At 45.9% G+C, this 13622-nt stretch overlaps 1 protein-coding gene across 1 annotated transcript in view; it reads right to left on the bottom strand.

Moving 5' to 3' along the window:
• Positions 1 to 11867: 11867 nt before the first annotated feature.
• The window catches only part of LOC147660885 (myeloid leukemia factor 2-like), an 83792-nt gene continuing 82037 nt past the window's right edge, over positions 11868 to 13622 (bottom strand). Inside the window, exons 8-9 of the mRNA XM_086951448.1 lie at positions 13150 to 13372; positions 11868 to 12381 (exon numbers count right to left, since the gene is read on the bottom strand). Coding sequence (XP_086807574.1) covers positions 13206 to 13372 — 167 coding nt within the window. The 3' untranslated portion in view covers positions 11868 to 12381; positions 13150 to 13205. The remainder of the gene's footprint in view (positions 12382 to 13149; positions 13373 to 13622) is intronic.

Raw genomic sequence — 13622 nt, 5'->3', positions numbered from 1 at the left:
GATTGGTTAAGAATTGCATGATATGTATGATGTACAATCCTGGTAAGGGAACTCCTACACCGCCTGGCCACCTTGCTCCCCCTTCATGTCCCTTTGAAGTGATTCAATTCGACTTCATCCATATGGAGCGATGCAATAACCTGAAGTACGTTTTAGTAGTGGTTTGCGCATTCTCCCGATGGATCGAAGCCTACCCTCTCAAAGACAACACTGCTCTGTCCCCTGCAAAGATCCTACTGAAGGAATACTTTCCTCAGTATGGAATGCCACGGATTGTATGGTCTGATAACGGAAGTGAGTTTGTGGGGAGTGTGATGAAGAGTGTGTGTAAGGGCCTTGGAATTACACAAATTCCACAGCGCCAATCATCCCCAGTCAGCAGGTTTGGTTGAAGGTTATAATGGTACCCTTAAATTAAAGCTAGCAAAGATTCAGGCTACGACTGGTCTCTCGTGGCCTGACGCTTTACCCTTAGCTCTTTTGTCAACTAGGGCGACTGTACACTCCCGAGTAGGGCTCAGTCCCTATGAGATTGTGTTCGGCCGCCCTGCCAATGTTTGGGGGGTCCCTAGACCCAGTGTGTTCTCTGATCTTGAGTATCCAATGTTGATCGATTATCTTAATGATCTGACTGCTAAACTGAGGTTAATTCACCAACAGGTCTTTGAAGCACTGCCGACGCAGACGGAGGGTCCAGGCCACCAGCTCCAGCCCGGAGACTGGGTGGTGACGAGGAATTTTGGCAGAAAGTGCAACCTTGAGCCTCGTTTCACCAGACCCTACCAAGTGCTCCTTGCCACGAGGACTGCTGTTCGTTTGGAAGGACGCAAGAACTGGGTGCATGCCACCCATACCAAAAAGGTACCTATACCTTTACCAGCAGACTCGTGGGTGAGGAAGGGCATCGCTTCGTCTGAAAGCGAAACTGTGCCAACCTTCGTTCCTTTTAGCGACGCTCAGCCTGTTGGATACCTCAGTACAGCAGAACGACATTGTTGAACATTTGTCATCACAAAACTCAGGATCTGAACAATTGACTGATCAACAGAACTCTGTTTCATCATCGGACCAACTGTTTGACGACCAGACACGTCCTGGGAGAAGCCGATATTTTCTTCGATCCAGTACTAGAGACTAATAAAAATATTTTTGCTTACTCCCCTGACATCCACGTTACCCCATTATCACTATCCAGTTTGAACACATTTGCATTATTGTGATTTTGAAATTGAGTCTTTTTCTATGTATACGTTTTTGCTTCCACAGCTAAGAGATTTTGTATATATATATATTGTTGATTAAAAATACCTTACATCCGGGTGGACCGTAGGGCCGCGCCGGTACTTCCTTCTGGTTAGTAGGTCTTGACACTAGGTCGAAGACAGTCAGTTCCTAGGAACTCCTGGGGATTGACTACTGCTACACAGAACGAAGTGAGTCAAAAACGTTGCGGACGGTTTTAGAGGATGGCTTTCTCGAAGCGGTCAGAATTGGAAAAGGCTCAGGCTCAAAGATTTGAATTGCGTAAAGTTGCACGAAGAAAATGCTTCATGTTTCAGGTGTCCCTTCTATTTGTAACTGTTTCTTTGTTATTGGTGGGTGGGGTGTATTACACGATACAGTCCTTGTTGCCTACTGCCTCACCTACCCTTTCTCCAGAACCTAAACCTACCTCTACTGTTTCTCCTCATTCCTTCCACATCTTACCACAACACGAGCAGGCTAGACGTGCGGAGTTCATGAACAATTCCTTCGTTCAGCTCCTTCATCAGCATCAGTTAGTTGTAAACACTACCAATTGTTGGGTGTGTGGGTTAATGCCACATACCACCGATAAGGGAATTCGGTACTTGGTCCTTCCTTACAGTTCCCAGGGATCAGCTCGAGCATTCCAAACAATGTTTGGAAGCGCACTAGATTCTTACCCCAATCGAGAGCCGCGTTCTCCTCACTTTGGTCCCGGTCCGTACCATAAGTCGTTGGCGATAGCGATAGCTGATTTGGATAGGGATAGCGATAGCTGATTTGGATAGGGATATCTATGAGCCGTCGCTCATCCCAGAGGAAGAGGTGCGAGCTTATAGGGATCTGAGTGAGGCCGAGTATAGCGTGCTTGTGGGCGATAGACAGCTCAAAAGTTCATCTCCAATATGGATCGTACCCCACCTTGGTAATTTCTGCCTGAAAGGCCGTGGCCGAAGCCCGAGAGCTCATCTCGGGGAGAGTGCTTGCTCCGAGACATATGTTCTACCAATGCTCTCTTCCCCTGTTCTCCTGACTGCCAAGGGTACGTACTTTGTCTGTTACGACCGTGCATATACATGGTTGCCCCTTGACTTCGCGGGCACCTGTTATATTGCAAACTTGTTGCCACCAACCTTTACGGTTGCCGCAGACTACCACAAGACTAGAGTTGTGAGGGGCGTGATTAGCAAAGAGGACACTGCCGGTCAAGAGGAAGGAGACTTTTTCAAGGGTTTCTTTCCGTTTTGGGGACCTATGGTCAATAGTAGGAACCTGAGACAGTTGACTCGAGTGGTGGAATCGACTGCTAATATCACTGCCAGTGCCCTTGGCAACATCAAAGCAGAGCTTCAGGCGGATAGGCTTATGACGTTACAAAACCGTATGGTTTTAGACGTTGTCTTAGCAGATCGAGGTGGAGTATGTAAGGTGATCCATTCGAGCTGTTGTATTTTCATTCCAGACAACGCTCAGACTGTCTATCAAGCCATCTCGAAGTTGCATAAGATCTGAGTCCATACACGTGGACGTAGGCGATTGGACGCTACTAGGGTGGTTTTGGGGCCTAATGTCGACTTGGGGTTGGAAGATTCTGATGATCGTCGGGGTTGTTGTAGCATTTTTGTTCACGTGCTCTTTGTGTGCAGTGTGGTCCTGCCTTATGTGGCCTCTGTGCTACAACGTGTGTAAGACGGCCGCCTGTTACCAAGGAAGCATTGATGGATAGAATTATGTTGCAGCAGCATCTGGATGGTCTGATGAATATCGAGATCGATTATGATTCCGACTAGTGCTTGCCTACATGAGGGCAAAAGGAGCGTCTGAGGTTCCGTGACAATTGTAAGTGGTGTTTTTGACTCGCACGAATATGGTCGAGTCTGGTATCTATGAACCGCAAATGACTAGTTTAGTGGGTGTACGCGTTTTCGCTGTGCTAGCCTAAACCGTTCGTTTGTTTCGTGGGTTTCTTCATCTGAACCCACGGGTTCCATCTTAGATACGGCATCCATTTTGTTTCTTGCCCTCAAGTAGTCAGCGAACGGACGCTGTCCGCTTCGCGACCCTGGGATTCCCAAACTCTTGCGGAAGACACGTGTTCCTTTGAGGGTGTCTTTATGATGAGGGGGATGACACTGTAAGGCAGATGGCCCCTTTCGAGGCTCGTCTTGCCGTGCTGGACTATTGTCTCAGTTGTGCATTACATTAGGCGCGTCCTTTGATCCCTGCAACTCGTGTTTCCTGGTACCTCCCCTTTTACACCCTCTTCGATCTGTTCGCTATCCTCGTCTTCCTCTGCATCTGTTTGTCTCTTCCTTGATTTGTTTACAGTCAAACGGAATGTATTAATGGTGGGAAGATGTACTTTTACAGTTGGGAACGACCAAATGCTACTGTAATTATGTTCCGGGCTCTGAATACATGAAAGCGACCCCTTACGGTCTTTACGATGGGAACCAGGTTGTAATCCTTTGTGCACCATGTTAACCTATGAGAGAAAACTGTATAAAAAGAGCGATCCACAGATACAATTTGAATCAGACTCCGCGAACTTACATGTTATGTACTTCACGTGACTTCTGTGTTCCCTGCAGTAAATAAACCTTGAATCTTTGACGCCGAAGGAAGTGTCCCGTGTCTGTCATTTGTACGCTGGAACAGGTTACCCACGAAGGTTTAGGTGTTATCCCTGGCACCGCTGGGTCTTAGAAAAACCCAGTCCTTCAACATGCCTTTGTTTTTTTTTCGATGGAGGAGAGCACAGTGTATCAACAAAATCTCCTTGTTGTGTAGTGCTAGTATTGACTACAGACCCGGAGATATTAGGCGCTAGGGTCCCGACAACTTGATTAGAGCTCCCTGGTCCATTAACCCCAACATTGCGCTCCAGCTCATCGTTCTGCTCCGACTCGGACACAGTCGCTGTACCACTATGCAAAGCTCTTTGTGTGGCCCCCAGTCTCTCCTCCACGGATTCTATTTTGCTAGTTATCGCCCCCATTGCATTTGTCAAGAAATATGTAACTGATGGACGATCCATGGCGGAGGGCTTGACTTTTTTTGCGCTTCTCCATCTCCTTACTTTTTAGACAAGTAGAGTGGGTCCAATGCAGGGTCTCTGTGCCTTTCCCGTGGAGCCAAGGGACCTGACCCAGCCCAGCCTTGTCCTGACGTGGACAGGCGCAGATGAGCCCACCCTTGGCCCGGGTTTTACCTGGGCACGGCTCAGGTTTTACCTTGGTGTGTCTCGCTCTGCGGGAGCCCGCAAGGTCTTTTAAGCACGCCTCCAGGCGCGAAAAAGCAACATCAGCGGCAGGGTCTGCAAAGGCTCCTTGGACAGATAGTCCTTGTCCCGTCTCCCTCTGGCAGCAACAACGGTAGTGACAGGCGTCCCGCGCTGCGGGAGCCGGCAAGGTCCTTTAACGGCACCTCCTGGAGCGAAAAAGCAACGTCAGCGGCACGGTCCGCAAAGGCTCCTGGGACAGATAGTCCTGGTTCAGTCAGCTCTTTATTGGAATTGGAGAGAGAGACCTGGAAGCATGGTTTTATTCTCTGGCGAATGAGTGATGGGAAGACGCGGAGTCCCACAAACTTATCTTATGCTTGTTCTTGGACATACCCACAGACTTTGATCATGAAGATTTGCTACAGAACAACTTTGGGAGTGGGTCTGCAATCCTGACTTTGACTTGGAGTAAGACCAGCGGGGGGGGGGGGGGGGGGTTGGTTTGTTACAGTGTCATGTCCTTTAGGATAGTCCCATCTTGTACCTACAGATTACATACACTTTTGTCCCATCCACATGACATAACGGTCTTGCACAGGTTACCTTTTACCTAGTAGCTTACTTCTATCTCTTCGACAATAGGCTCTCGGTACCCCATCTTAATCCCTGAACCAGACGTACATGAATTTGTCCCCACGCACGGCAGATTTATTCTGTATAGGGGTCACCACTTTTTTCATCCATGGCCAACAGCCAGCTGTGCATGATCAAGTTTGTTTAGAAAAGGATTAGCAGAGGATTGGCGAATGTTTTAAAAACATAGATTCTAGAAGAAACTCTGGAGTGGCCACTTTACTATAAAAGACCCTAACTCCCCCTTACAGAAAGAGAGAATTCCTTCCAGGCTGGACCGAGCCTGCAGGCTGATCCTTCAACAGGAAGACCTGACATCCCTTGGGGGGTGCCATCCTCAATGCAGAGTCAGGGCCCTCTATTCAGAACCATCAGGGGAGGTGTTAGCACGTCCCGGGGGATTCTTGGCTTCATTAGGCTAGATCTTAACACTTACATACACATGCTTCACCTACATATCTAGGCTAGGTACATTTAAGTAGACTACACATCGTAGGAGTACGCCATGGCTATGGTTTTATATAATCTGCTTATATTAATCTTATTAGCACTTTGGTAGAAATGTATCCGTTATTTACACAATATTGGTGCTAGCGATCACATTTGTCTGCTCCTGTCTTTTGATTGTCGCAGTGAATAAGTTTCATACTAGACCGACGCTTGATGAATACATAATTTTTTTAAACCGTTCCAATTGTCATCCTGTGTGTATTCTGAGAAAAGTAAGCACGAGTGACTGAGCGAAATACCGTGTTTTTCACAATACCAGAGGAATCAGGGTCGTTATGTTCAGTGGTTGCCAGAAACTACATAAACCACTGTAGAATACAGGGTGGTGGCAGTGGGACTGTAGAGCTAGCTGGTCTAGTGGCAGACTCATCTTATGGTGGTGTCCAAAGTCTGTATGCACACCAAGTTAAGGCATCCAAAACGCGCAGGTCCTGGGGGGCCATAGGAACAACAAAATAGAGCTTAATGTTCTCAGATGGCTTTTGGATTCATCTGGGCATAGTAAGTGTAGGCCTTGGATTGTGTGCTGAACTTAAATACAAGAGGCACACTCAAGGGGATCCGTCACGGAGATCTGTTTTCAGCAGTTCTTACAAGCTTTAACCCCACTAATGTTAAGAGGTGACCTGTTCCCTTGCACACTGGAAGAATGTAGAGAAAAAAATCTCTTTACATAGTGAAGGGGATTGGAGGTCCAGGTCTGCACAGAAAGGAAGGAACTGTAATTACCGAGCATGGGTAGAACTTACATGCAGCCCCGCTCATCACCCCAAGAGCGGAGTGGAGCAAACGCAGAATAATACAACACCACCAATCAATGCGCAGGAGCACTGCTTTTTGAGTTTCTTGATCCAGTCTGGTGTCTGGGGATATTCACAAGGTGTGGAATCTGCAGTTAGAAGTATCTACCAGAAAGTCATGTTTGTAGGTAATAAACATTTGTGAAATGTAAAATATGTGATTGCTCAATACAACAATGCCAGTGCAACACCAATTACTCTGAAAGCTAAATATGTTTCAGCTAGACACAAGCAATAAGTTTTGCAAAAAAAGAAAAATCAGATGTACAGAAATACCTAGACTCCAGAGTGCCCAGGTTTTAATCACCCCCGATTCATACGTCCTGAAAAAAGTAGTTAATCCCTACTGGAAAAGAATGCAGACACTATGCAGTGGTATCACTATTAAATGGTTGTGAGACTGTTATAGGTTCATTTGCCCCTTGCAGTTAGACTACTCTACCATCGAGAGCTCACCGTTATGTGGTGGTTGAGCTCTTGTAGAAGAGGGTCAGTTCTGACACCACAATGGAATCTCCAACTAGTAAATACCCAGTCAACTACGTAAACAGCAGAGTTGATTCAACAGTATTTAATGACCGAGCTAGCAACAATCCCCTGAAAATAATAAAACTTGCTGATTTGACAGTGGTTATTCTTTCTATATCAGCTAGGGCATCACAAATTTGTGAAATACAACACATTTAATCCAAAAGGAAATGTTATTTTGAGAAACACTGGTGTGAAATATGTGTTCCGTTAATGGGGACACCTACTAGATTGCTGTCAGATTTTCGTCTTGTAGCATTACTAGTCTGACTGCAGAGCCAGTCAATAATTCTGGTCATCAGCTCTCACCAAGCCTACGGCCTGAGTCGCATGTTGGAGGGAATATAGAGAATACTGCATTGTCTGGATAGCTTTGTATTAAAAGTGTCTAATTAGGACCACAAATAATGTTGGCAAACATTTGTTACATTTCTACATCTGGGCCCTTATCGTTGAAAAAAATGAGTGGGTCAACTGAATTTTCTGACTAAAGCTCTTCCAGGAGGTGACTGTGCCTGCACATTATTACAAAACTGAACTGCCATCCCCTGACAGTGTGCTGCAATAGAGTCTAAACCACTCAAAAAAGTGTCCCAAGTAGTGGTGGGCAAATAGTGCGCACCATGAAGCCTCCTTCCTGACTAACATTACACACTAAAGTCCTCAAATGTCAAGACTGTACAATTCACTAGGCAGAACCAATCTAAAAAGCACAGGAGCCTGTGTGTCTTAAATGACGGTAAAAGCACTTGGCTTTCAGGACCTCTTCTGGAGGAAAAGTTAGGTAGGTACAATTAGCAGTCAATTTGTAGCGCTTGCTGCACTCTTTAATGCACCAAGATGCATAAAAACCTACAGAGCAAGCACTTTGCAAAAATGTATGTTTCCTTATTTACAACTGAAAGAAGCCTAGAAGCGTTGATGGCTCACCTTTTCACATATAATCCAAATCAATAGTATGGACCTGAGAGGCACAAACACTTTTTTACAACGAAATCAAAAGTAAACAAAAACAAGCATTGGCATAGCCAATAGGTCTTGCTTTTGGGACCTTTAAGTATTTAGTTATGCAGCACAATATCCTTGGTGCAACAATATCAAAAGTTGCATGGCTAAACACTTAAGGTCCCAAAGGCAAAACCTATTGGCTATGCCAATGCTTGTTTACTTATACATTCCAAGTCCTTTCACTTTTTTGCCCTATCCATTCCAAGTAGATTTAAGTTATATGTTATATATTATTTCTCACTATCTCGGGACGTACACAGAACAAAACATATTTTAGAGGGCCATACAGCTGTGCTGTCACTCAAGTTCCAGTGATATAGGTTCAAGCAGCAGACAGGTTACACGGCCTTACAGGCTAGCGTCTCAGACAATAGTTATAATCGCTCAAATAACTGCATTTAATATATACTTCAAAATGCATTTACGCTGTTCACTAGGATGAGCTTGTCCGTTTGTAAAAAACACCAACATTTGCTATCAAATGCAAACATTATCAATTCCTCTGAGCAAAAAAAATATAACTTTCTTGAAAGAAACATTTTGTATTTTAAATAAATGCATATTTGATGCTCTAAGATTAGGTTGTCATCTTCATCATGTACGCCCAGTTCTATTGCTGCAGTCTCATATAGGATGCCTTAACTTGTAATTATTAACCTAGAAATGCCCATCTTATTCCAAAAATTGCAAATCTTATCACAGGGATACAGGATTATACCAGGGGTAGGTGCCATTGTTATGGACGCCTCCATACTGGGCGTGGACACCATCATTATAGAGATGTCCACACTATTTCAAGCATTACCACCATTACAACAGTAGCAGTAGCATTCCAGTGTTGTGCACCATCACACTACTGATGTCCAAAGTATGAAACATATGCCACTGACATGCCATGAAATCACTCAATATTTCAAAAACAAGCATTTACAATGCAATAGGTCTCGCAGCATTAAAGTGAGTTATTGGCATTGTGTATGACATTGCCAATAGCTATAACATTTGCAAATGTGACACCTATAGCATTTGTAATGCAATATGAGTTGTATTTACATGACACGTGTGAATGGCTGGATGACCTGAGCGCCCCCTCCCCTGGGGAGGCGGTAATCGCTTTATAACACCATGATATAATGTTTCTGGGCTCGGATTCAGCGGCAGCAGGCCATCAGGCTCCTTGGCCGCAGTCTATGTTGCATATCCCGAAAGTATGGACCCATATTAGCAGGCAACGTAAGGAGAAGACTGGCTGTACATAGAAATGTATAACAAACATGACATCACGGTCATAGTGCTAGGCATTACCACGTCAACACCTACGCCTCTAGTACATTGAAAAAGTATGGAGATAGCCAAAGGCAGACGTCCCCCCCCCCCGTAGAACATTGCTAACTTCAGAATTTAATAAAACCAGTAGCGCGTGGGAGATAAGACGAGAGCGACCTCTGCATGTGTGTTATACAAGTGCTACATATCAACGCAAATGGGAACTTCAGCGCATCATAGGTCAAACAGCAACAGTATTATCGGGTGGCGGATCTACAAAACAAAGCCTTCTGCCAGTGGCGATATTATAAAGCGTGACGAAGGACCACATAAACCCCCACATTACGTGAAAAGGTTACCGGGAGCGATGACATGAATCAAAGTCTGCTTACCTAAGATCAGGAGACCGGTCCTCGAAATGCGGTGGATTCAAAGGACCCGCCATACTAAGTGTCTCCATTAAAATACACCCGGCCCCTTCACGTGATCGGAAAGAGCACGGTAGACACGGAGGAAGGACTACCATCCGCGCCATATTATACGAAGTTAACAAGAAAAATGTAAGCAGGAAAGACGGACTTCCATACGCGCCATATTGAAAAGGGTTATTATCCGAAGATCCTAGATTGCGGCACATAAACAATGCGCCTATGCAACGACAAAGGACAAAATTAATGTAAATAAAACAAAAAACAAAGGTGAATAAACTAATTATGTGAGGCACTCGAAATATAACAACAAAACATTGTATAGTGAAGTACATAGGCATACTGGGACAACTGACAGAGTCACAACTCGGCGCTAGCTGCAAACGGAGCGAATTGCATCCCAAAAATTACACTTGAAAGAATTCAAGCTGTACAAATTAAAACAATGACTGCTATTAAAATGCCCCCGGAATCCCACCGCGGCCGCCCCGGAAGTCCGGCACGGTCGCCTGTGACGGGGGCGGGGCCACGTCCAGACCGGAAGAGGAGGCAGGCGGAGTCAATGCGTCTCGCGGCCCGGGGCTCCTGTGAGCGGTGTAGAGCCCCGGGGCCGCGCCAGCAGGAGGTTGGGCGCCGCGTGCTGAGAGCAGAGTCCCCGACATTGGCCAGGTAAGTTCCAAAAGGCTTGGTGCACTTGTGTGTGTGTATGCTCGTGTGTGTATGTATGTGTGCGACGGTGACGGCGGGGGAGGGAGGGGGGCCTCGGTGCACTTGTGTGTGTGTGCACGCGTGTATGTGTGAGGGGGGTGTCTCTGTATGTATGTGCGTGCGTGGGCGCTTGTGTGTGTGTCTGTGTGTATGCGCATGCGTGTGTGGTGCTTGACGCATGCGAGTGTGGTGTTGCTGCTTCCCAGGAGACAGCAGCTGAGCGCGTTCGCAAGCGCGTGGCCAGCGGAAATAGACTCCTTGAAGAGGCAATGCGCGTGGCCGAGGCTGTCTCCTGGGAAGCACAGTCCGTGACAAAAGATCTCGGCGAGTACAGCGCTGACGCGCTGTATCGCTACGAGACCTAATTAGCACCACTATACCCCAGTCAGCCTCATGCACCAAGGTTGAAAACCCTCTGCTCGGTTATGAATCGCTTAGGTCAAGAGCACAGCTCATAGCGCTTTGGTCTATGGGGAGATGTGATTTGTACCTAAAAAATTAGGAAAGTCGCACCAGCATACAGGAATCCTTGTAAATCTGGCAGCAAAAGAGCAGTTATACTCAACAAATCTGGCTATGAGAGCGCTATTTGCAACCTTAAGAGAACAGACTACTCTGTCTCCCAAATTAAATGAGATGACTGCTATGCCATTTACCTCGGCAGAGCAGCCTCTGCTCTGCCTTCAAAAGCAAGGGGACAAAATACTTAATCTCCCAAATGAAGCAAGCAGGCGAAACCTCTTACTTTAAGCGAGCAGCCGGATGGAGGTAAGCTTTATATGAGAGGGCTTCTCTCACTGTATCAATTGATTGGTCCCGCTTTCTCCGCCGTCCCTCTAACACGCGCAGACACCCTGAAGTCATGTGTGATGTAGCGGGCGGCCCCGGTCCCCCTGTTAAGCGAGCACACAGAGTGGTACGGGGAGAAAATTGGAGTCTGGTTAAGCAGGTGGCGCGGTAGCATGGAAGAGAGATGTGGAAGGCTGTTCCAAGTAACTTCAATGACAAGCGCTGAAACACAAGCGCGGCCCCGCAGCCGCGAAAGTTAACCGAGTGAAAACTCGGTCACACACAGCGTTTCCCTTGCAGGAGCGAGCAGGGGCACCATCTGTTTGCAAGATAATTACAAACAGATGTCGCCAAAGCTCGCTCCGGCAGGGGAAACGCCAAACGTGCACACGTTGCAATTGATAGCAATGCAAAGCATGCACGTTTTTGGGCAAAAAAGCTGATCGATTCCAAGAGGTCCCCCCTATGCAGCGCATGCGCAGGCGAGACCTAAAAAGCACTAACACGTTGTACCCTTCTTTGGGGTCAAAAGCCATCAGAAGAAAAATTAATGCATCTGGGGACTAACCATTAAGCTCAGGTCATACTTCTAGCAGGATGCATTTCACAGCAGTTGCATCAGGATAAACAACCTCAAAATATCCAATTGTGATGAACAGTAATGATGACACGTTTCTAACGAAGAAAGATATCCAGAATAAGTTGAACAAAGCAACACTACACGTATTTGTCTCCTCGCATATCTTTTATTCTTTCAACTTTTAACTTTTTTTTGCATTTTCTTTTTGTATTAAATGAACCCTAGATAACTAGATACAAGTTTCACGATGCAAAAGGGCATGAAGCCCAACTTCCCCCTTAATCCTGCCTCCCACATTGGTTCTCCTTGCGTTCCTTGGCTGGGGTCAAGAGTTGGTAGTAACCCAAAAGCATACTCAATTTCATTAAATTATTTGGTATCCAACTTCCCGCAGCACAAACGAGAACTCCCACCCTCCACCCACACCCCAAGATTGCTTAACAGGGACACTGCCATGCTGGCATAAGGAACTAAAAGCTGCTTTATGGAGAAAAAGAAAACCATATATTTTTAAATAAAGTGAACAGAAGCCAGAGCAATGAGGAAGAGTAATGAAAAAAGATATCAGGCTTCCCTGCAAAAAATAACCTTCCCCTTCCCCACATTGTTTTTTCTGTTGGGCTCTGAACTTCAATAGAGGGTTCTTCATGTTGCCGTCTGTACCTGTGGGGAAAAAAGAAAAACAGACCATGAAAAGAGATAGTGAGGAAGGGAGAATAGGTGGGACTACAGTCAAAGAAGGCAGTTAGGAGGGGCATAATGATATCGGTCACTCCTCTGGCCGGATTAACTTCGAGGATAGGGCCAAGAATTCAAAGACAGTCACCTCCAGGACTATAGGGCTGGGGAGGAGTGACACTGGGACACGGAGCTGTTATGTGCTAAGAGAGGATGGACTCTGGAACTTGTACTAAGATGAGCCTGTGACTTCTAGAACTGTATAGAACAAGGGACTTCTAGGACTGTGTAGTCTAGGGACTTGCACAGATAGAGAAAGTCAACCGATCACCTATAGAACTGGATAAGCACAAGGGACTAGCACAGGGATAAAGAGCCAGCCAAATCTACGTGTTAACTGCATGAGGTTGGCACAGGTACACAGAACATGCCATCTCCATTTCCTGCAACAAACTTCTGAAAAATCTTTAAGAACAAATAAATGATAAAAATGGAATAAGATAACAAATGGTAAATAGAGATTAACCAGGCAATACCTAAAGAGAATAATTTTCAGAAAGAGACGAAAAGCCTCTTCAAAAGGATAATCTATTGGCTGGTTTATGTTTCGATTCTTAATTAATCCAAGGCACAAACCCTAACCATTACCATGAGAGAAAGACTCTCAGATGATGGCCATATTGTATTTTATCTATGGAAGGAGGAATCCACAATATTCCTAAAATTTCTCTTTGTAACCCACACCTAACTTACAAGAGGTCCAGTTGTATCTTCAGGGGGTGACACTAGCGTCCCCCATCTCTTGGTCTTCACCAGTCATATCGCCGTGTCTGTCTGGAGGGCGAGGCCTCTGGTCCCCGGATGGCCAAGGGGGCCCCCTCCAATGCAGCACGTCGACGGGATGCACCTCCCCGCTGCTGGGGCCGGTAACGCGATGTTTCCCTCTGGAACTCTTCATCGAAGGCATCTGCCTCACCTAGTGAGAGAAAGAGACACAGGGGGTAAATGAGGAAATTATATTTACTTAACAAGCATACACAACTAACAGAATAGTTTCTTGGTGCCTGATTAACAGAATTCTTAGGAGTACTAATTTAACAAGCTTGTAAAAACAGGAAGAGTAAGCCAATCCTGTGATAGTATAGACCATGTAGTACTTGGCAGCAGTTCTATTATCCCCGACCATCTTCCTGGGATCTGACTTGGATCTAAATGTAGCTGGCCCT

This window comes from Lissotriton vulgaris, unplaced genomic scaffold (genome assembly GCF_964263255.1).
Source record: "Lissotriton vulgaris unplaced genomic scaffold, aLisVul1.2 SCAFFOLD_3062, whole genome shotgun sequence".
NCBI classification, from domain to species: Eukaryota; Metazoa; Chordata; class Amphibia; order Caudata; family Salamandridae; genus Lissotriton; species Lissotriton vulgaris.
The sequence above is the reverse complement of the archived record's forward strand: the minus strand, read 5'-3'. Positions and strand labels throughout refer to the sequence as shown.